Source organism: Anser anser, assembly GCF_964211835.1.
Source record: "Anser anser genome assembly, chromosome: 2".
NCBI classification, from domain to species: domain Eukaryota; kingdom Metazoa; phylum Chordata; class Aves; order Anseriformes; family Anatidae; genus Anser; species Anser anser.
Genome location: NC_139721.1, coordinates 4,719,628 through 4,745,043, shown reverse-complemented (window position 1 = coordinate 4,745,043; position 25,416 = coordinate 4,719,628). Strand labels below are relative to the sequence as shown.

At 38.1% G+C, this 25,416-nt stretch overlaps 1 protein-coding gene across 9 annotated transcripts in view; it reads right to left on the bottom strand.

Moving 5' to 3' along the window:
• Nucleotides 1-25,416, bottom strand: part of TRAPPC9 (trafficking protein particle complex subunit 9) — a 464,677-nt gene that overhangs the window by 240,132 nt on the left and 199,129 nt on the right. For all 9 annotated transcript variants that reach the window (XR_014580943.1, XM_083827405.1, XM_083827401.1 and 6 more), the window contains 2 exons: nt 16,521-16,674; nt 5,051-5,141 (listed from right to left, as the gene is read on the bottom strand). Coding sequence is in view for 8 of the 9 variants with exons in the window: in XM_083827405.1 (XP_083683531.1) it covers nt 5,051-5,141; nt 16,521-16,674 (245 nt within the window). In the remaining variant the exon portion in view is untranslated. The remainder of the gene's footprint in view (nt 1-5,050; nt 5,142-16,520; nt 16,675-25,416) is intronic.

The following is a 25,416-nucleotide window of genomic DNA, read 5'->3' as shown; positions in this document are numbered from 1 at the left end:
ACTGCTTCCTTGCAGTTCCCTCTTAAAACTATTCTTTTAACAAATACCAAGACGTGATTCAAAGATGGAGGAGGAGCAGCACTGAAGGACTGCCCCAACTAAACCCAAACTGTTAGCAGTGATCATGTCTGCAGAGATCTGGCTCTTTGTAAGTGAGGCCTTGGAGGGGGGACAAGCTGTCAGGGTGTCAAGATAGCATCCAGGACACAGGCTTGGAGATGTACGACTTCCTCATCTACTCACTGACAAATACTTTAAAATATTTTCCGCTGTATTCAGGCCATGGTGATTTGACACTGCTGCAATCTCTGAGTTAATCACATAAACTGTGGAAAGGAAGATTTAATTACGGTCTAAGGTCAGACTGGAAAATACAAAATAAAATGGGCGAGTAGTTTCAGTAATTAATTTTAAGATCCGTGAAATATATAAGCTGTGAAAAATTATTCTAATTTGATGTTCTTTAAAATAAACGATATGTTATGGAGATAATTTCTTTAAAAAGTAATACTTTGTAAGATGTTTTGTGAAACATAACCAGACAGAACTTCCAAACAAGCTGGCGTGGATTGCATGCTCATAAAACACATCAAAATACTTTTAAATCTACCTCCTCTTGATGCTAACTACCTGCAAGGGCAAATTTAAAACCACCCTTCAGTTCTGAAGTTTTGAGTTTTCTGTAAGCTCAACATGCCCACATGATGCAAGCAGACCAACAATTTATTGTGGACCCACAACGAAACGTAGTATACTCTACCTATACGTAAATAACTAAAACTTTGGCTATCAACCATCACTTTCCTTAATGCTGATCTGGAAACAACATTTAACAGCAATATTGTTAGTTTTCCCTTCAATAACATGAAAATGAAATATATTGCACTGTGAAAAGGTATCTAAAATTAAAGTAATTGTTATCAGCTGTCTTGAAATTCCTATTTATTAGAAAGTAAGAAGTGAAAAATGAATGAAATGAGTAAATGAAATAAAAGGATGAATGAAAGCGAAAGGTATTCCTGGACTTTGCCTGTGGTGATGCTTGATCATCGTATGGTTCCTACAATATTATTGCAAATACTGTCTTTAGAGTTTATGTATAATCATTGGTTTTCAGTTATTCAACCAGTTTCTACAGGCAAGGAAAAGCTAAATGTTTGCCCTATATATTATGACATGCATCACTTCAATATTTGTCTACAATTCTAAATTCCTAAATCAAACTTCTCCAATAAATCTTCACTCTAACATGTACGAGGACCAGCAGGAAAAACATCTTCACCCTGTGGTTGCAGCCAGCAACAGAAGTTAAGTTTCTTTTGCTTTACAAAGGAGGGGAATTTCAAAAAACTTTCTGTTGTGAAATTTATGTACAGCATGCAAAAAGTTGGGAACCTCTCCCTTTAGATGTAGTTCTCAAATTTGCATGTAGGAATATCCTGGGTCCAACCTATTCCAGGTTCAATCAAAAGCCCATTTCAAATTCAGTCTATTTCAACTTCGGTAACAGCATTTTGTGCATGGCATTCGTACCTCTGATTATTTTGCTACAAAATGCAGAAGAGTACCATCAAACTGATAAGTGCTTGGTCTCCAAATTTTGCTTGCTTGCAAAACTTAGCAACATAAATCAAATAAAGACTGAAAAAATATCTCACTGCAGGCAATTACAATTGCCTCCATCTGATCATTTTCAAATCAAACCACATGACTTGCATGACGTATGTACGCCTTGGAAGAGTCTTGGTTCTTCTCATTAAACTTTGCAGGCTATGTTTCCTTGATTTGATCATATTAATATATGCACCTTAAAACCACATCTATTCCTACACTTGGTTTGTTGCCCAGCAATAAAAAGAAAATATGTCATAAATTTTAGAGAACATTGAACTTGCTGGTGTTGAGCAAGATCATGTTTTTCAATTACGTGTGATTTACTAACCTCGCTAATAGACAACTTCATTTTACAGAGATGTCCTAAATCTTAAAATCAATTTTAACAACACATTAAGAACTCTCCCCCTCTAGCCTTTGACATATTTTCTTTTTTACGATTCCTTATGTTTTAAATACTTTTCCTTTCCCCAGTCATTTAATCATATGAAATCACAACCCACACTGTCCACTAAGAGCCACTTTTTTCCTCCATCTGACAACCCTCAGAGCTGACTTCTGACCCTTAGACCAAAACTTCACTGCCACTAACTTTTAATTCTACGCTTTGCCTTGCATTTGGTGAAATAAAGACAGGATTGTCAAGTTTACATGAAAAATCATTTCAATAGGTTTTTATAATTTTAGAAATGTAGTATTAACTCTAATATAAATTACGTCAAATTTAAAATAAATTTTGAAGTCTGGCTTTTATAATTTTGAACAAGAGGCAGTCTTTTTTTTAAATCAAAACCATGTTAAATATTCATTCGTGTTTCAATGTGAGCCCTTATAATAAAGTAAACCCTTCAGTGTAACCATCAATATAGGAAAAGCTTTGAATAACCATAGGATCAATTTTGTTATACAACACTAAGGCAACATTTCTTAGCCAATATATTCAAAGGTTGTATTACAATGATGGCTAATATAAAGAACGTTCATATTTAAACTCTAGTTCATCTTTCTTACAGAGAAGCAAAGCTCAAAGCAAAGCAAGGTTCTGACTACAAACAGTATGATGATTAAGAGGAAAAAAACTCAAGTGGCCGACACTACCATATTACATTATTCTTAAAAGTAACTTATCAATAACATCAAAAAAAAATAAGAGAGGCGGGATGATAAAAGAACATTTGTAAAATACTGCCTTGTTAATTATACATATTAGGATGGCAGTTCTTTAAGTAGAAATGGTAACGGTCAAAGAATGTTTAAGATAGCTTGCATAAGATTATCTCCATATTGGTATTCAGTACAGACCACCATCACTAAAAAAAGCTGATTTGTACACGATAGTTACGGTCTAAAATAAACCATACACAAGCACAAACACTGTTTTTATCACTTCAAAGCAACAGGAAAAAAAACACAGGAAAACAGAATGCGCATTACATCTTAGATGATTTGAAACACATAACACTTTATTTACTCTGCCTATAACAGCTGAGTAGGAAACATAATCTGGCTAAAATTTAGAGTCTGAAGGACAATGTGTCACACTGCCTGAAGTTGTGTACACATACACTCATTCTTGATTGTCCAGACATTCCAACAAATCCTTGTTATTCCCACCTACCAAACTGAAAGACAATCTTTTAATTCCTCCTTCGTACACTAATAAAATCAAAATTAGTCTGCCACTGCCATGGTGTTTCTGAAGGACCCCAGTAGCTTCCTCAAGATGACTGCAGGTAGCTTCACCTGGCCACGTGGTGGTGAAACCAGGTAGCAAAGATTCAGCTACTGAATACTCAAAGTTATAGTTGATTAAAAGAAACTGAAATTTCTCCATTGCCTTTTATTTTCATTTTTGCCTTTGTTTTCAAGTAAAATCAGAAGAATTTACAGGTATGAGGCAGAGAACATCACAGAGTGTTGGTTGGTGTTCGTATGTTCTGACAACTACAGCAACTGCAACTCTGAGTTAAACAACAACATGAGAAATTACCAACTGCACAGGCAATTGGATTTTATTGTAAATCGGTGCTACATTCATGGTTTCTGAATAATGCATCAAAATATCAATGAAAATCACCATTTAGGCAGGCTTAGCGAATGCAGCCCTATGCCTCTAAAAGTCTCTTTTACTTAGACGCTGTAAGGTGGACTTTGGCAGTTAACTGAAAACCAAAAAAGAAAACCAAGAAAATTAAAAAAGAAATAATTAAGAAGAATAAGAATTCATCCTTAAGATGGTCTCCCATGCAAAAATGCCAAGGAAAGATTTCCGAGCCCAGGCTACAAACCTGTTGAAGGTCAATGGCATTCAGTAGAGCTAAAATGACTCCCAAGTGACCTGAGCTAACAACACCCATCTGACACGAGCTGCTTGTTTTACTGATGAGGACCAAATCGCCAAAGACAGACATTCAAGCAAGTGCTACCAAATCTCTGAATCCTCTGAAGAACAGCTGCCAGGTAAGCTTGGTTTCAGAGACAGATGTTTAAAGTTCGACATGTTTACAACACAACAGATTCAAAATACTACCAGTTTTAGCCTTCTCATCTATATATCAGGTGCATACACATTTTGGCATATGAGTTGACGATGGTCTGTATGCTTGAAAAAAATAAACATTTGAAACAATAAATGTATGCAAATAATAGCAATTGGGGTCTTTTAAGTTTAAATAAATAATTAACTCAGACAATGCTGATGGACCATTGCTCCTTAAAAGTGGTCCTCTCTGAGTTATCAAATTAATTAGAACAAGGAGCATAGAGTTAAATTTGCTTTTAAAACTAAGACTTTGAAAACAGTTTTCTTACAAACATGGCACTTCTTCTTTAACCAATCACTGCAATAGAAGGGTTGGGGATAAAATACCCCATGTTCCAAAACCTCTACACAAGCCCTGTTAAAAACCTCAGACACAAGTCAAATTATCACACTTCTTCAAAATTAAATCAACTAAATATTTAACTGTTGGAACATCACTCTAAATGCAAAGTTAAGATTTACTAAGATTACTAAAAAAGATACTAATGCAAATATCTAAATTATGATGAGAAATATACCACAAATAATATCGCAATTCTGTATAAAAACGTTTTAGAGAAATTATTTTAAAAACACGCACTGTCAGGCAAAGAGAAAATATAAGCAGCAGCCACCTCTCCTGCAAAACAACTCGGACCGCAAATTACAGGAAAAAGTGCATACTCAGGTTTCATACATACCATCACTGAACAGCGATACTTAAAATAAAATTGATATAAATTTTATGTTTATATTCAGCTAAGCAAAATATCTAAAGGGAAAAAAAAAATCCTAGCAGATTCTTCTGTATCACAGAGTACCAGTAAATGAAAACATTACCATTCTCATGCCGCCAGAAATTACAAACCAGTACATCCTCAGAAGAGATCATCAGTAGATTTTGACATTACTCACCCCACTGGAGAGGAGCCAGCTGTAGATGCTCCAGGACCAGTTGATTGAGAACGCCTTCCACACTTGCTTCTCCTTCACGCTTCAAGGAAGGGTAAATTAGAATTAAGGAAAACTTTGATTCAGAGAGAAAAAGAGCATGTAGCACGCACCAATTTTATTACTGCAAATCAAAACTGCAACTTCAAGATTCATTAAAGGTTCAAGTTTTATTAGTCAGTAAATTGGCTAACAATAATAATTAGAGCAATTTGTATCTCCGGAATATAAAAATTTAATTCCACTGAGGAGCATTAAATATAAATATGCAAAGGTAAAAAGTGTCTAAATAATAGTACAGCACAAGGGGAAAAAAATCTGGAAAAAATGCAGAATCTGTAAGTATGTGGTGCAGGATCACAATTCAAAATGACAAGTTAAGAACAATCTGGAAACAAAAAGAGATAAAATACAAACCAGAACAAATGTGAGGTAGGTTAGTTTTGAATATTGGTTTGGTGCAAGTTCCGTGGACATACAAGGAATGGTAGAGAATTTAGTGACCATGTCATTATTTGATCTTTAAGGTCCCTTCCAACCCGAGCCAGTCAATGATTCTATGAAGGGCAAACATCAAACCAGAATCACACGGGCATGTAACCTGCAGGCTTCCCTTCTACTCAGTCCTGTGTGAACTCAGTGACAAGCTCAGACTGAAATGAGAAAAAATATTCTTACTCTAAGGACAGCAGAGAACCGAAATCAACTGTTGGGAAAAAGAGAATCTCTATGTTTAAAGGGCTTCAAAACCAATGGAACACAAAGATAGCATTTTCCATTTGAACAAATTCATAATAATAAATAATATATTAAAATGATATATATTTAATATGAATATTAATGATAATGTGGGGTGCATCAGGAAACTTATGTCAAAGAGCACTGGATTATTTTTTTTTTAATTCTCTGATTTCAGAAGAGCACTGAATACAAAGGGCTTTGAAGGACATACAGATATTAGAACCACTCCATATTTAGCCAAAGTTGCACTGACTGGCTTTGGCACAATTTTGTACCGCAAGAAGCTCCTGTCTCAGGTAGGTTGAGGCATCACAGAGTGGTTGAGGTTGGAAGGGACTTCACTTCTGGGTCCATCTGGCCCAATCCATCTGGGTGCCCAGGCCCACATCCAGGTGACTTCTGAAGGTCTCCAAGGAGGAGATTCAACCTCTCAGCTCTCCAAGGAGGAGACTCAACCTCCACAACCTCTCTGGGCAACCTGTGGCAGCACTCAGCCACCCACAGAGCACCGAAGTGCTGCCTGATGCTCAGAGGGAACCTCCAGAGCTCCAGTTTGTGCCCATTGCCTCTGGTCCTGGCACTGGGCACCACTGACAAGAGCCTGGCTCCATTTTCTTTGTGCCCTCCTTTCAGGTATTTCACCTTCAGGAAGAGGCGGACATGGAGCAAGCAGGGCTCAGCACATGAGCTTCTCAAAAATTCTCCTTATCCAACTTAGTAATCTTCAAACACCATAAGCACAGGTGGAGTGCTGTCCCAACACAGTTACAGGCTGAACTCCCAGGAAGATTCCTTGAGGCGTTATCCAACTACTCCAAAAAGAACTGGAGCCATCTTTACCAGAAACAGATAAACAAAGACAGACGAATCTATGAATTTTTATAAACAACTCCTTAAAGCCATCAGTTCTTTTTCTGCAAAACTCTGAAAAGGGAGGCTCATCATCAGACTGATGAAGTACGTTCTCATCTGAGTCATTTAAAAGAAAATTAACAGGTACTGAAAACAACTAATTTCTACCACAGGACATAATTTTATGTATTCTTCAGAAGGTTTAAAAAAAAAATCTTGAAACCTCAGACTAAAAACAGCTAATAGTTGAGACTCGAGAGCTCAAGGAGATGATAAATGAGGAAATCAATAATTTATAGCATTCTCACAAAAATTTTTTCAATAATCCTCATTATGGCCTGAAGAAAATGTATTAAATAGCTTTAATTTCCCTAAAAGTACTACAAATGAAGAAATCACAGACCCTAACAAAAGGATCTGAAAGCCATAAACAACATGACAGAAACCCACCTATTTGGAAAATTCAGGACAGCAGACTGCCACCTCAGAAAAACATTGCTGCTGAAAAATAAAAGCCAGGACACCAGCACAACAGAATAATTGCCAAAACCCAAACTCCAAGATAGAGAATACATATTTGGAGTGCTTTATAGACACAGCAGATAAATAATTCTGTCATCACATCTTTAATCTAAGGAATATAAGCGAGAGAAAGCACTAATAAAAAGGCAGTATTTTACAGAAGTTTTAAAACAGAGCGGTTGCCATTACCCATAATGTTAAGCTAACTTAACTGTAATTTACTTACAACTGGCTCACAGTGGTGCCTGGAATATTACAAATTTTTACTGCTTAAAGCTCCATGGAAAGCTTAATGCCTCTGATACCATTATAAAATGACTATAAAAAAGGTGATTCTCCAAAGTTTATTATTGGTAAATGCTATCAAAACAGATCCATGTATTCATAAAGAAAACACATTTTTGCAATTTCAAATTCAACACATCCACAGATTATTTCTATAGCCAACAACCTGTTAAACTTGATGCAGAATATTTTGCTATGCACGTGATACTTTTTTTAACAGACCACTAATAAAAATATGGGAAGTTCTTCCAGGTGAGTACAATATTCAGAAGAAAGTCTATATTTAAGTCATTATTCCCACCCTCTGGCAAATGTTTACAGTGATTTAAATATATATATGCATATCAACTAATAAAAATTACCTTTCCACACTTTTTAAGTTCCACATCCTGTTCTTGCTCTTGGGTACAAGAGACCAAAATACTGGATCAAGTTCCCTGGAGTTCCCGGATGATTAGAGTGCTGAAGCACACAGCATAAAAAGCTGAGAGAACGGGGTTTGTTTGGTCTCGAGAAGAGAAGAAAGCCTAAGAAGAAATTTTACTGCTCTCTGCCATAGTGGGGTTGTACAGAGAAGATGGAGCCAGACTCTTCTTGGAGGAACACAGTAGCATGAAGAGGGGCAACAGACACAAGGTGCAGGGCAGGGTGTTCTACCAGACCTGGAGAGGTTCCTTCCAACCTCAATTACTCCATAATCCATGCAACCTCACCGTCTTCGGGACTAAATAGACTCAAATACAATATTGATGTCCAAGTTGCACGGACTGGTTCAGAAAACGTGCTTTCCCTTGGCAGCAAATCCCCAAAGTGCTTGGTTTTTAACAGGCACTTAAGATACTGCCCACAAAGTTCCCTAAGCATCCAGACCAGGTAAAACTCTGCTGCCAGGCAGCCTCAAAGTCAAAAATCACCAAAGAATCACGGAGAAACTCCGTGTGATGGGATGGTCTGAGCACGCCTAGTGGCCACAAAGAGCCACAAATGTGACTTTGTAGATTAAATCTCCCAAAATAAACCTCCACATATTTTCATGACCTGCCACCGCGATCACAAACCTGCTGTTCCGTAGAAGTCCCGTTTTGAAAAGCCTCCGTTCACCATTCACCCAGGCCTCAATTCTAAGAGCAAATGCTTTGTTTTTAACAGCACGTGCATCAGTCTGGAACTAAATAGATGACTTCCAGTTTCCACTGCAACTACTCACGTTTGGCAATTCAAGACCTTGTCTATTGCACAATAAAATGAGTTTCAATGTGGGCCTCGGATGTAATGAATACGCAACTACCAGATACTATTGAGAAAAAAATAATAATTTCACAGAGTAGATACCTTTATTTCACTGTTTTTAGAAACAGACTGTATATGATTCATACTAAATTTATATTTATAAATATATTAAATAAATATGATTCTATATTTATGATTCATACTATTCATATGAAATTTATATTGTTTCATACTAAAAACCTGAATGACAATCAAATGAATTAGTTATTTCCCTAGGAAAACCTTAGTTTTTACACCAACTTGGTTGCCTAATGTGCAGTTGGGTGCCTACATTTGTAACTCCGCATTGTTACCTAAAACCTGCAGCTTAAAAATAAAAGAGAGTTTTAAAAACAATTTCCGTATTAAAATTACTGATTTTTTTTTCTCTGCTATGCAGCATTCCACACCTTGCGTCCTTCTACAAAGATTTATTTTCACTAACATATTTCTGAGTTCTTTTGCAAATAAATACAGGTGGAAGCATGCTCACAATCAAAAACAAATTAGCACATGTTCATAAATAAGACTATACTAATGAAAAACAGATTTAAATGATTAATGAACACAGTTTACTTACAGCAGTAGCCTTAGTCATATTTTAAGCTTTCTGTTTTACTATTATTGTGGTACTTTATTACTACAGCTAATTACATGCAGTTATTAAGGTTCCTAAATTTAAAAGTTACTATTGCAAACAATTGCTGATGCTAAGAAGCTGTATGGGAATGTAAAGCTCCATCCAAATAAAGTATTTCTTAGGCAATCTATCTATAATGATTTAAAAATGCCACAACATGCAATATTCTCATAACTGGCAATTCATAATTGTGATCAAGATGAAGTCATCAAAAGCTGAACAGACAAATAGAAAAGTAAATTTCAGTAACAGTTACCAGTGGTTTGCTGTCAAACCCAGACAGCATATCAAATGAGATGACTCAAGTTTCTGTCCAATACATAACCATTTCAAAATTTTGATTGGCTACTTAGATGATGAAATACAAAAACATTCATAAAATGTATGTATTTGGAAGACGTCAGTGTTCAAAAACCTACTGAATGAGTGGAACTTACAAAAATCCGTTAGATGAAATTAAACGAAGAAAAGTTCCAAGTATCAACTAGAAGGAATCAACAAATTCTTAAAAGAAAGTTGGGATAATTATTCAGCTGGTTATGCTGGTCTATATGCTCAAAATCAATCAGATATAGGACACTTGGAAAAGAAGATGAATACTGTTCTCAGAGCAAGCATCATATCTGAAACGTGGAAGATGTAGCTTTTATTTCATGAGAAACCTCACCTGAAGTATTGCTTCCAGCTTTGGATTCCACGTATTGAGAAAAACATTGCAATATGACTGAAAGAAAATGTGGTTTGAAGAAAGAAAAAAAAAAAAGCTGGCAATTAGGTTTAAATATAGAACAGAAAAATCAGAGGAGACATAGGCTGCAATTTCAAAACCTGTAAGAAAACATTTAAAATAGGCCAGGCTTCATATAAATCACAGAAATTACTGCTGAAGTAATTAAAAAAAAAAAAGTCTAACTATTAGAAAAGTTAAAATGGAGCTTGATATTTAAGGTAGCACTGGAAGTTTCATTTGCATAGGCTGTTAGGGTGAGGCTCCAAATGTTTTCATGAATATGAATCCAAAACCTTATCGTCTCATTTCACTGAAATAGTGTTTTTTTCACAGGAAGATCAGAAATTTTCTCCGTTTGAAAACAAACCTGGGAGGAGCTGGAGACAGGGGGAGGAAGAGGAATTTTCTACCGCATGGCTGCACAAATCACAAAATGGGAGCCAGTTTTGGAGGTCACTGTCCAAGCCTATGCTCAAAGGGTGGAAAACATCAAAATTACATCAGGTTGTTCAAGGCCTTGTCCTGAGTTTTTCAGTATCGTCAAAAACAGCAATTCCACAGCACTTCTGGACAACCCATTGTACTGCTGGACTGCCACCACTGTGAAAAGATTTCTTCCTGGTACCTAACTGGAATTTCTCTGGCTGCGACTTGCTACGGTCACCTCATCCTTGCACTGGGCATCTCGCAGGGTCGGCTTCGGTCTTCTCCACAACCATCCCCTGGGTACCTGAAGGAAACAATCAGATCCCAACACAGTCTTAGCTTCTCCAGAAACCGAAGGCCAAAGAATGTGTTTTTCTCAGCTTCTTCTCACATATCGTGTGCTGCAGCCCCCTCATCATGCTGGTGCCCTCCTACATCGTATTTTCAGTATCTCCATCACACTCAGACATCAAAACAGTACAAAGTATTCCAGCTGCAGACACAGAAGCGCCAAGGGGATGATAACAGTCATTTCTCTTGACTTGTTGGCTATACCCTCATCTGTGCAAGACGGAACAGAGAGAGCCTTCATCAATACATGGGTGCAACACTGAGCATGATGATGTCCAGCAAAACCCAATGTTCTTTTTTTCTAGCCATCTAGTTTCTAGCCTATATTGATGCACAGAATAGCTCCGCTCCAGGTGCAAGAATTTCCTTTGTTGTTGTTGTTGTTGTTGTTGAAATCAGTTTGGTTGCTCCAATCGACTTCTCCACCTCGTCAAGAACGCTCTGAATGGCATCCGTGCCCTCCAAGGTATTTCCACGTCTCTGCAATTCAGGCATCCACATTCTCCCACACATGCTTGTTTCTTTTCTGTTGTTCTCCCACTACTTTAGAGACTTTGCTGTCCGTACCAAGCTTAAATCCAGACTCAGTAGACTAGCCAGTCTGCTGACAAAGGTGTTCTTACCTCACTTGATCAGGAGGGTTAAAAAGAGGCACCCAGAGCTACAGGAGGGAGATAGACCACTCAAAAAACAGCAGCAAGTTATGCGAAAAAACACTAGATATAAAACTAAAGCATAAATAACTCCTTGATGCTATCCCAAGCCAAGCCTTTCTGTGATCCCTATGAAAAAACCCTTCAGTCGGCTGAACATTGATAAATCCTTGCATATTTTTCTAAAAACGAGGATCACTTGAAAATGACCAAATTCTCTGAAATGAGTCTGAACATACCTGAATTTCTTCAGTCAAAATGTAGATGGTAGAGATTCATTGAATATTCTGACAAGCAATAATCTATGGGGGGTCTAACAAGGACTGTGTAAAGAGCACAAAGAGAAATTTAACCTACCCTTCATCTTCCACGTGGCAGACGTGATATTTCTTAGCTCAGGGGTTTGAAGAAACCAGGTACAGAGTAGCGGTATAAACACAAAAAGACAGAGCACTCAGCAACAGACACAGCACTCTAAAAACTTTAAAGAACACTTAGTACAGATGCCTTGATCCACAAGACAGAATGCATAGAAGTTCCTTGCAGAAAACATAAATTTTGTTTAAAAATATTTAGAAAACATGAAGAGAAGCATAAGTTGAAAATATTAGCCACCTTAATACTACATGTGCTCCATCTGTTCAAATCCTGTGTTAAAACAACAAACCTTGGTTGTTAAGCTGACACCAGATGCCATCTACCAGATGCTAAAAAACAAGACAGCGTGTTCTTAATTTAAATTATCTCAATACACCTATAATCTCAATGACACTCTACATTAAATTACTTCAGAATTTTTCTTAATTGAAACAGCATGGCAGCAAGCTTTCACAGAAGAAGGTCTATTTTCCTACTAATTTTCATTCTATCAAAAATGTACAGAGGTTACAATGAATAATATACTGTGTTGTCTTTACCTCCTGCCTTCAGCCCTTCAAAAGTATATGAAAATTGATCAAGCGTTACAATACTTTCCCAAATGAAGCACTGAAAAAAAAAAATCACTTGAAACCCTGAATATTTCAATGAATAAAATGTATTTTATATTTCAATGAATAAAATATTTCAATGAATATTTCAATGAATAAAATGTGCTTTTCATACTGGAAGATATTCCTGATGCTCCTCAAGACATTCAGACACAACTTGAAATCCTCATTATTTGGGAACTATTTTTGGTCCTGCAGGGGTTCTGTATAATTTTTCGCTACATTCTGAACAAAAGGTCCTTGAAAGCAACTAGAGGAGGGCAACAAAGCTGGACACGTGAGAATGGCAGAAAGCTGCACCAGGGCAGCTGGACTTGATGATCTTTGTAGGTCCCTTCCAACTGAGCTATTCTGCTCTTTTCAATGGCATCCACACACTTAAATCTGAAACCTTTGTTTGTGTGATGATTTCATATAACATCAACCAAATGCTGTAATAATTTAAGGAATTGTAAGCTTCTAACCAACACGTTAGTTTCCTTAAAAAGTGTAAGAAATTGAGTTACTCTCCTTCTACACTGTTCCTACCACATATCGAATTATATTTTAAATATAAAAACACTTGACACAGGAGACACCAACTTTTCTGTGGTTACTTATGAACACTGAATCTCTCAAATTCTAACCATGACAACTCATTTTTCCACTTTGCTGTATTCACAGAAGCACACATCAGTTTTTATTTATTCCTAATAAATTAAATAATATACTCCTTCCCTCGTAAACAGTACAAGACTGCTTGTAAAAAAAAATTGTCTGAACTCTGTTCCCTAAAGCATACATATATTCTCATGCATATATTTAGCACAGAAAGATTAGCTGGAGAGCTCAACATGGTTCAATAACGGCAGATACCAAAGAGATTGCTTTTTCTTACCTTTCTAAAGGCTTCTGCAAAAATTCCTTCTCTAGTAAGGAATAAAAGCAACTATACCCCTTTGCATTTCTGCAAATACTTTTTATCTCTTGGCTGCAGGCCTCTGAAGGAAAACAAAGCTTACACAGTTAAGCTATCTGTCCATTTCTCAGCGTATCTTTCCACAAGTGTGTCTGAAATAAAATCTGCTGGCCAGTATCAAATTAGTCTGGTGGAAGGACAGCTGTCTCAGAAATGTGAGAAATTAAGTTTCTCCAACTTAGCAGAAGTGAGAGGAGAACTGTTTGTTGCTTTCTTTTTTTTTTTTTCTTTTTTTCACCTGCTTGCACCTAAATGTTGCCATAAGAAATAAAATGATCAGAAAGATTGATTCTACCTGGGACATGAAATCTAGAACACTGCATCAGTTGACAAGGGAAGACCAACTGATGTCATCCACCTGGACTCCCGCAAGGCCTTTGACACGGTCCCACACAGCATCCTGATCTCAAATTGGAGAGAGATGGATTTGATGGGCGGGCCACACAGTGGATAAGGAATCGGCTTGAAGGTCACGCCCAGAGAGCGGTGGTCAATGGCTCCATGTCCAGGTGGAGGTGGGGATGAGTGGTGTCCCTCAGGGGTCTGTTCTGGGACCAGTACTGTTTAATATCTTTATCAATGACATGGAGAGTGGGAGGGAGTGCACCCTCAGCAAGTCTGCAGATGACACCAAGTTGAGTGGTGCAGTTGATAGGCCAGAAGGAAGGGATGCCATCCGAAGGGACCTGGACAGGCTGGAGAAGTGGGCCCACATGAACCTAATGAGGTTCGACAAGTCCAAGTGCAAGGTGCTGCGCCTGGGTCAGGGCAATCCCAGACAGAAGGGCAGACTGGCAGAAGAACTCATTGAGAGCAGCCCTGCAGAGAAGGTCTTGGGGGTTCTGGTGGACGAAAGGCTCGACATGAGCCAGCAGTGGGTGCCTGCAGCCCAGAAGGCCAACTGCGTCCTGGGCTGCATCACCAGAGGGGTGGGCAGCAGGGGAGGGAGGGGATTGTCCCTCTCTGCCCTGCCCTTGTGAGGCCCCATCTGGAGCACTGCATCCAGGTCTGGGGACCCCAGCACAAGAAGGACGTGGATGTGCTAAGAGAGGGTCCAGAGGAGGGCCACAAGGTTTATCAGACAGCTGGACCACCTCTCCTGTGAAGAAAGGCTGAGAGAGCTGAGGATGTTCAGCCTAAAGAAGAGAAGGCTCCAGGGTGATCTTATTGCAGCTTTTCAATACTTAAAGGGGGCTTATAATAAAAATGGAGAGCAACTTTTTGCTCAGAAAGATAATGACAGGACAAAGGGGATGATTTTAAACTAAAAGAGAGGACATTTAGATTAGAGATTAGGAGGAAATTCTTCACTCAGAGGGTGGTGAGGCCCTGGCACAGGCTGCCCAGAGAAGCTGTGGATGCCCCATCCCTGGAGGTGCTCAAGGCCAGGCTGGATGGGGCTTTGGGCAACCTGGGCTGGTGGGAGGTGTCCCTGCCCACGGCAGGGGGTTGGATCTAGATGGGCTTTAAGGTCCCTTCCAACCCAAACCATTCTGTAATTCTATGAAAAAAACACAAGTTTCTTCAAGAATTTTTAAGCATAGACGTGTGTGTAATTCATTACCTTAGGTTAGAATAGCTTTGGTTCTAGGAACAAAGTAAACATTCATAATAAATCTTAAGAGCACAGAAAGTAAATCTTGCACTCAATTCAACACACAGAGTTCACGCATTGTTCTCTTAGTTTTCTAAGGGCAGATTTACATGCCAGCCATGACAGTTTGGCTATAGAAAGCTGGGTTCAAATACAGAACACGGCATGGATGTAAACAGTGTTGCTCAGCAACAGAAATTAATGAGAATGTAGTTTTACACCCTGACAAAATTATTAAAACTATGCACTCAATTCCAACATAAGAATTGGACTGTGCTATCAAAGGATATTTATATCTTTCCGTAACAGGGAAATTTTCTAAGTGAGTTCTGATTAAATATTGACATTTTTGCATAAATGGAATTCTTTCTGAAATGTTGCTTAGGGAGCCTGGATGGAACTAGGCACTAGGAATCTCATTTATATCTCAAGTTTTGCCTTTGACTAATCCTGTATAGCTTTGTGCAGCCTTAATAATGAGGAATAGAAAAAAAATCATTGCAGATCACTAGATAAAAGTACAATTAAAAGCACAAAAAGACATCTCTAAAGATAAACCATGATTTGACTGCCACTCTTCTCTCATTTCCTGCCAACCATTATCACACTAATGTGAGGATGATCTGAGTGAAAAACATAAATCTCCTGAAGGATGCCGAGTATCAACACATGGCTGGGGGGGCTGTTGGCTGCAGAGAATGTTTCCCTGATGGCAATCATGAAAAAGCGTATTTCCGACACGCAAAGCATTAAGAGTTAGGGAAGTAATGTAATTTACAGAAACACCGTTGGTTTATTTTCACTCTAAACTGAATTTATAGGAAAGCTTCTTAATGTAAATTCTTATTATTAATAATGAGGGAATATTCTACTGCATTTAGAACGATTAGGAGGATTTGATGTTTAGGATAAGTCATCACTGAAGTCCTTTCTAAGCCTTAAAACAGCTACCCAAGATAAGATATACAACGGCATCTATTAAAAGGACTTGGAACTAAATTATTCTAATATGTTCTGATTTACTCAAATTTAATTAAATATATGAAAACTCTTAAAACCAGCTTCACATCTCTCTTTATGATTCACTTACATGGTGTGGGGAAGAGAACAGAAAAATTTGACCCTATGAAACTACTACTCATCAACTCTAACTATGCTTCCTCAGTTCCCTAAATGTTGGGAGAAACACACAGGGTTTGTGGCAGGCTCAATGATTCAGGCAAAGCCATTATAGTAAGACCCAAACATCATCTAAATAATATACAGCACAATTAACCTTAAACAGTCTATAATTATCACAAGCTTCATCGTTCTAATTACTTTTCTTTTCAGTAACACTGCTATAAAGTGAGTTGAATTACAAAATAAAATGTCATAGGGCATCTATTTATGTATTTTTAAAGCAAGTATTTATGAAAGGATATAATTTTCCAGCAAATATCCAGCTTGCTGTTAATCTCCAGACCTTTTGCCTGTTGTCTTTCTTCTTCCAGCTGCTTTTCGTTCGCAAACTGTGTCCCATCAGCGGGGGATTCTGGGAAGCTCTCAAAATTGAACTTGTCAACTTGGATAGCCATACTGTAACAAAAGGAAAAGAAAGAGGAGAAAAAAGGAGTTTCACTATGACAATTTTACAAATATTACTTGTGCAGAAAAGGCAGAGCGTTGTAAAACCAAGCACTACAATATTATACTGTATTTGTCTCACAGGCATGTGGTCTATATACTGATAAATAACCTGCATGATTTATGCTACTGAAAATAGAAGTCCGTCCATTCAAGATCATAAGATTAAAAAAATCATCAATTAGCATCTTAATGCCTTTGTGAGTAGTGCAGAAGGTATCTGCTTTGCTGTCGCAACTAGTTGACCTCACTGTGGCTGTGCAGGTGTCCATCTGCCTTTACTCTTGGTGTGTAAATGCTCCTGGTGTGCTTAACAGTTGCTAAAAAAATAACAAAATTGGGCCAAATGCTGATGAATGTACTATTAAAAGTTATTTATTAATCTCAACCTATACACAAGTGAAGTGCTGTGTTCAGCTTTGGGCCCCTCACTGCAAGAAGGACATCGAGGCCCTGAAGCATGTCCAGAGCAGGGCTACGAAGCTGGTGAAGGGCCTGGGACACAGGTCCTGTGAGGGGCGGCTGAGGGAGCTGGGGGTGTTTGGTCTGGAGAAGAGGAGGCTCAGGGGAGACCTCATTGCTCTCTGCAACTCCCTGAACGGAAGGTGTGCGGAGCTGGGGGTTGGCCTCTTCTTGCAGATACCTAGTGATAGGACTAGAGGGAATGGCCTCAAGTTGTGCCAGGGGAGGTTCAGGTTGGAAACGAGGAGACATTTCTTCTCCGAAAGAGCAGTCAGGCATTGGGACGGGTTGCCCAGGGAGGTGGTGGAGTCACCGTCCCTGGGGGTGTTCAAGGCAAGGTTGGACGTGGTGCTTGGGGACATGGTCTAGTGGGTGACATTGGTGGTAGGGGGACGGTTGGACCAGATGATCATGGAGACCTCATGATCTTTTCCAACCTTAATGATTCTGTGATTCTATACAGAAGTGTGTCCTTACATGAAAATTAACACACTTAGAAAGCCACGTGCACTTCGCTGGTTTTACAAGCCCATCTCCTCCATTTTTCCTTGGAATTTTTCCTTACAAAATCCAGGAAGGAATGACCAAATGGTGTCAGTACTAGGGCTCAAATATGACCATTCTCTTTTCCTTTGAGAAGATGCTTGAATCCTGCCTAATGTATGTTAATGAATTACAGGCAATATTGATTTCAATACCGTAGTCTAATTCATCAGTAGCAAATAGTTAAATAATTGCTTTATTAAATGTATGGTGAGGCATAAAAGCAAATTAAATTAAATATATTATGCTATAATGCATACTAAATACGTATATGTTAAACTAGAATCACTAATCTAATGTAAAAGGGAATTTAGAGCAGCTCACATCACATGAAATGTGGTTATAGCGGATCTAATATACTGTGCTGCCAAAACAGCTTTAATTTCCTGAATCGTCTGAAATAGAAAAATAATTAGGGAAGAATTAAAATATATTGCTCTTGAGATGACTTTGCTCTTAAGGAAAACACAAGACCAAGCAACTACTTTTTAAAACCATTCATGAGGAAATTCAACTACTATCAAAGAAGGGGTATGAGAAGGGCATTTTACAAAACACCCAGGGTTACTATTACTCCTTTTCTCTGTTTCTGCAGATATCAAAGATGGAAACAAATTCCAAATGTCGCCAGAAGGAAAACACCAGTCACAGAAATCATCATGAAAGGACTTTGAAATCCCACCAGACCAGAAGAGATTTTCTGTAATTAGCATTAATTTAACAGACTGCTGACCTTAAAAAAAAAAAAGTGAGAAAAGATACAGTAATTACAAAAAACAAGGAATAATCTAAAGCTTACCAGGTTTACTGTGGAAAGATGAAATAAAATAGGCCCATCATGCTTCACCCTGAGCAAAAACTGACATCTCAGGAGAAGACATTCATGTTCCGCTACCTTCATCATTAAAAAGTACAAATACAGCACTGAGACGAAGGTGGCACAATTACTTTCTATAAGCTACCTCCTCTGCAGACTGTGTCTTTGCTCATCTTTGCATTTAAAAATCAAAGAAGTCAGAGGAATTAATCTATTCCTCTCTAAGGGGTGTTTTTGTCTTGGCTATTTTTTCTCCAGCAAGAGATCATTGAGAATTCTTCATTTGCATGCAAAGACCATCAAGTGCTGGGCATATAAAAAAAAAAAAGCTAAAATGAGCTGCCAAAAGTATATCACAGTAACTGCAGGAATCAAGCCAGAAATAAAGAATGTAATGAAAAACACCTAGACACAATCTGTAGCGTGCATTTAAAAAAAAAAATCAGACCTGAAAACAACAACAATTCTAACTGTTTTTAAGCATGATACGAATCTGCAAATGCTGGTGGAGTTTCCTGGGTTTTGCATGGGCAATGCATGTGGAAAATGGAGATCCAACTGGAAATTTGTTTCTGATATTAGTTTGTCACTTGGTGGTAAATGACCAGATGCAAATCCAGCACTTAATTTCTATTACGTATACCGCATTGCTTAAATTCTTACTAATATAATACATACTCATAGGTAGTTACCAATATTTGCATTTCAGCAACAAATTATGATAGTTTCAGAACAGTCAACCATATTTAGAATGCATCAGCCAATGGACCTGGAGAACAGCTCATTTTTTTACTGTGCTGCACTTTCTAAGTGAATAGTATATTAGAAAAACATTTCTGCCCAATAATATTTAATTGAAGACATTGAGATTGCATTTTTCCGTTAATGAATCATTACTGGCACTATGGAATTTTTTTTCTCTGGAAATGAAATATGCATGTAAACACTTTTTCCCCCGATACTCTACAACAAATTCACATCAGCTTCAGGAACACAGGCTAGATTTTTCTTAATAACACTTCATTGTACAGCTCTGAAATATCTTGTATTAAGCTCAAAGGTACGGTAACTTAAGTAAATAGGGCCCCTAGTACTTAGAACTAATTCCTCAATGTTTTTGTTAAAAACCATGTTTTTATTTATACCGTGTATAGTGTTTTAACACAGTGACATCTCACATCACTTAAAAAAAATAGCAGAATGCCCCCAACATACTCGCCTGCTGGAAAGCGAGAGGTCTGAGTAAAAGAGAACTACAGACAGAAAATATCACACTAAGCAATATTACAAATACAGCTGTAGGCAGAATATATGAAAACAATAAACAGAAATTATAACATTTTTCAAGACTAAGGTTATGCTTAAGGTGCAGCATGACAAAATTATATCCTAACTATTTCTTAAGCATATGCACCTTTCACAATTGGTATTCTCCTTCTTCCCTAAAAAATATTCATATGGAGCTTTGTCTCTGAATTTTGTGTCACGTATTTATTCCTCAGCCTATGGAATGTGTAATAAGTTGGAAGGCTTTACCTAAAAATCAAAACAAAAAATAAATACCTTAACCTAAATCAGTCACTCATCCCTAAAACTTTACCCCTACACAAACCCAGCTTCTTCACTTTTAATATGATGATTCCTCCTATGAGAAGATGCAGGTGAAGTAGGAACGAAGGGATGAACAATGCCTGAAGACAGCTGACTGAAGGAGAAACAGATAAGCTGGACATTGGGTTACGATCACCAAATAAGAAAAGATTTTTTTTCATTTTTAAGTGATCTGTAGAGATCACATGGGTTTTATCCCAAATGCAGCAGAAGGCAGTGAAAGGCAACGTCTTGAACATCATCCAACTTTGCCACTGTGCTGTGTGCATCAAAATAATGAAACTAAAATGTATTTTAGCTGTAAAAGTCTTTTCTCACTTCTGTCTTCAGTTCTTTACAATCTATGTTTCAAGAATTCTTTGCACCTCTTTTCTCCCCACATTTGTCCTTGCTTGCTGCAATGTACAAGAACCTAGAGATTCTACAGAGAAAAGTAAAAAAAAAAGACAATTGAGATTGAAACAGGCATTCAATTTATTGTCAACAGCTATGACAACGATTGCTCACACTGTGCAAGGGTAATTGCATACCCGGTACCTTGCCCTTCACAGTAATTAGGTGTGAGGGAAAACTTACGAGATCTTAAAATCCAAAAGCTTAAACAAATACTTGCTTTGGGAGAAGGGACTGGAGTTTCATTTTAACCTGCTTTGCCTCAGGGGTAGCTACCCCCATTTTCTACGAGGAGAGTTTTAAATAAATCATGAGCTATTTGTATAAAAACTCTGCGTTATATCGAAATATTTAATAGGCAATCCTGCAATGCAAATCAGGTTTTGTTTCTCTCTGGCTAACCTTGCTGGTGCAGGAGGAGGGATAAAATAACCGAAGTTTTCATGAATAATGAAACAATCGCGGTTTGAAACTACTGGGTTTTGTCATGAAACGAGCTCAAGCCGTTGTGACAGCTACTCAGACAAGGAAGCATCCTTACAGGGATGCAAATTTTTCAAATACAAATTAAGCAAACGAAGAGGAAAAGGTCAGCTCGTTGGCAATGCTGATGACACGCCTGCTCCGTATCATCTCATGTCACCTGTCAGGATGACTTACAGGGGAAAAATGACAAACCTTCCACACGCAGCAGCCATTTCAATGACGGTTATCCCAAGCCTCGGTAAAGTAACAGCACAGAGCTGCTAAAGGCACCGGACGGTTCATTTCACCACTTCTCATGCCCTGAGTTACAACTTTACTGGAAATACTACCCCGTCCTGATGATAAAATGCACACCAAAAAAGGACTTTATATAAAGAAGAAAACTTCCTGCAAACACCACCGTGCCTACTCCGGAGCCAGTGCTGCACACATCCATCCCTCGTTAAAATTAAGGAACCCCCCTGGTTTCAGAGAAGCAGCAGATGAAATGAAGAGGTGGGGAAGTCAGCAAGGGAGCGTTGCCTGCAGTGCTGCAGACCCCTGCCCCATGGAGGTCTGTCCCAGCCGTCCCCCACCCGCAGTGATGATGCCCGGCACAGCTGATGTCCTCATCTCTTGTAAGAGGACGAGTATCTGAAGTGAAATTACATCTGTCACGCTCACCAAATAAAACAGGGTTAAAAGCAGATAGGGAATTAAAAGAAATGCAGCAATCTGGCACCGTAACTAGATTGCAGCTTCCGTTAAATAAATAAAATATCGCTGCTGAGGTTGGAAGAATAAAAATCTAGAGATAGCCCTTATTCAATTATCTTTAGGAAGAAAGGATGTAACAGGAACCCAAAAACTCTTCCTCGTGGCTAACTACTTATTTAAATAGTAGCGCCCACAGATGAGTTTGCAAGCTGTTTCAGTGATGAAGCTGAAAGGAGGCAGTCAGAGACCTTATTCAGTATTATGCTTCCTGCTCATTCTCCTTACTTTTAAAGGAGACAGTAGGGACACAGAGCCAGGCCAGATTACTATTACTTACTCAAAATGCTTCCATTCATACATATATATATTACATATATATATATATATATATATAGTATGTGAATATATATATAAGTATGCGAATAGTCCCTCTATTGTCAGTGACCTTAAATTTCAGGAAAAGCTACAAGTGAGGATGATACCACTGCTTCTCACTTTCAAGAGAAAATTAAAAAACAAAAACAAACAAAAAAATCTTAACAAAAACAAACGAACAACAACAAAAAAGGATTCTACTATTGTACAATCTCAGTAAAACAGTTTTTATAACATCATGTTTCAGGAGTACATAATTCCACCCTAAATAAAAGTACTGCAGCAGATATTAGGATTTTATTGTTATTATTTATTATTAGCTGATATTAGTTCATTTTTTTTTTACTTTTACCCTACGCATGATGTAGAAAAATCCCTGGTTTTAGCTAGGCAGTCAAATGTGGTATATATCATATCAAAATTACAGCCAAATGCTTGTCAGTTTTTGACTGGATCAGGTATACAGGTAACGGTACCCTAGAAATTAATGTGTCAGAGGGACAGTCAGTTGTTCTCCTCATCTTGATGTTTGACAGTCACCTCTTTTAATAAAAAACATCACTTTTTTATAGTAAAGAGGGAATATTCATTCTCCGCTTAGTACATCACATGCTGATGGTACTGTTATGTTCTCAAGGAGGTTTAAAGCATGTTAGTGTTCTTGTGTTAGCCTGGAAGAGTTTAAGGCCGGGCTGGATGGGGCTTTGGGCAACCTGGGCTGGTGGGAGGTGTCCCTGCCCATGGCAGGGGGGTGGAACTGGATGATCCTTAAGGGTCCCTTCCAACCCAACCCATTCTATATTCTATTCTATATAAAGAAAAGCAGAGTAGTGACACCCCAGTATAGAATAAGTTACGGGCTAAGAGGGACCTCAAGTATCAAATCTCTTGTGAAATTAATACATATGTATCACCAGCTGAACATGAGAAAGTAACCCAAATTAACATGTATCTTGTGTTTACTTCTAAATATCTCAATGCTTTACAAGTGCCATCTATATTTCATACGTTATGATAAAATACAACTGTAAAACTAAGTAGCTCAAGCGACCCATAAGTAATGATCTCTCCTCTTGGCCTAAAACTGACTTCATAAAGAAAAAGGATTGCTTTAATATCTGAACTATGCAGAGCAAAAGATAAATTTTTCCATTAATCTTTGAAAGGTCAATTAAATTAAAAAATTTGCATTTAGAACTTAAATATTTATTTAAAATAATTGAAGAGGAGATGAAAGTCAAACTATAGTGCTGAAGTCTGTAAAATTCATCAGCTTATACTTATCTGATCCACAACATTTCAGATGATAAAAAGTTAAACTGGCAAAGAACAGTTCCTCTGTATATAATTTAATGTTTGAAAATAGAACAGTGTTAAGAGAGAGTTAGCTACATAAATCTTCTGTTTTAATGAGATTATTCTGTGCATGCTGCAAATCTCACTTTTCAATTCCTAACTCTGAATTTGAAAACCATAACCTGGAAATGAAGAGGCATAACAATTAGCTTCAACTTGCATCTTTTTTTTTTTTTCCACTTCCCCATTTAAATGATTTGGACTTCTATCGCAATCGCCATGCAGCAAAACTGTTAGGTACATAATGAAATAAGAAATTTAGAATAATAATAATGCATGCTCTATATATAGCATGGTCTATAAATACAGCATGCTCTATAAATACACCAACTTCCAGAGGGGGCATTAGAGACTGATAATCAATAGCCATTTACTCAGTTAAGAAATCTAGAAAAGTGTAACCATGATAATGCTTAAAGACTGGGTTGAATATTCCCCCCCTTTTTTTTTAATCAAACCTGAACTAAGCATGGATTGTCATCCTATCATTATCCAAAATAATGTCATACCGTACCTCCTACATCTCTCACAGCGGAATATTAATAATCAGAGAAATACATTTCAAAAGGTGTAATTTCATATTCAGTTACTCATTTGTATAATTCAGTACTGCTGTTTCGGGGCAGAAGGCTCAAAAGAGAACGTGTAAATTTAAACACGTGTAATTTTGTGCCAGATAAAATGCGTGAGACCAAAAAATTCTACAATTGTGCCCACTTCTCATTCCAGCTCCCTCCGTCTTCCCAGGAGATCGAGAAGATTGGCCACTCCAAAAAGTAAAGCAAAAAATACACCAGCATAAGGCAAGTATCTGTAATGTTTAGAGCATCTTTTCCCTGTAGCCTGAAGCAGAGGAGAGTTTTGCAGTACTGCAGAGTACAGGTACTCACCTGCTCCGAGCTTTGTCTTCCTACCAGCACTGCACACACCTAGCAATAAGGAACAAGGGACAAAAACGCCAGGTGCCTCTCCTTCTGGAACACCTCAAAGAAACCAGCAACACTGGTAAGAAGTACTGTGAGCAGGAATCACCAGCAGATCACTTCACAGCCTGCTTTCTGCCCTGTCCCCACACTGATGGTTGTTGCTTGGTCCCAGGGCATAGCACAGGTACACGGCGGTGTAGGACCTGTGCAGGACACCAAGACATTCGGAGGAGTCTCGGGGCCACCTGCACATGATATAACTGGATCATCAACTCACTTTCTCTTCAGAGAAAAGGCTTAAAAGTTCCCAGCAAGTCACACGATAACCAGCATTATTCCTCTTCTAAAGGTGACCATAACACGTTGCACACCTGAAAGGTCGTCTTCAGAGAAGATACTGAGACGCCAGTCAAAACCAAACTCCGAGAGAAAGCGAGTGCTCAGAACACCAGAAAACCGATAGAGAAATCACTCACACATGAAGCAGTCCGTCTCAGTGACACACAAGAGGAAATGAAATGATGCATGGCTTTACATGTCAGATTTTCATAAAGGAACTGATTCAAACATTTGTTGGGTAAAGTGATAGGATGCATGAATGCTCAGCGTGCAAGTGTACACATTTTGACGTGGACTATCACTTCAAGATACAACTAGACTCCACATTTATAGTAAATTATTCATTTATATTCAACTCTCTTGTCTTTTTTGTATTAATATACAAAGCTATCATTTGCCCTTTTTCGCAGAGCATTGCAATAAAAGTTCACCTTGGGATGACTTGCTCTGATAACCAAATTCTTTTCCAAGTCTGTTTTTCCCAAGCAATTTCCCTTTACAGATCTATAACCTGCATACTTCGATCACAGGCGTGGCCTGCACATTTTCAGGATTTCTTACAAACCAGCAACAGCTCTTCAGAGCACTCCTCTGTTAGCTCCTTGAAGACTCTTCTAAGCAAGGCAGCCCAGACTATGGACTTCAAAATGTTTCTTTTGCCACAGCCTCGTTGATTCTTTTGGTACATAA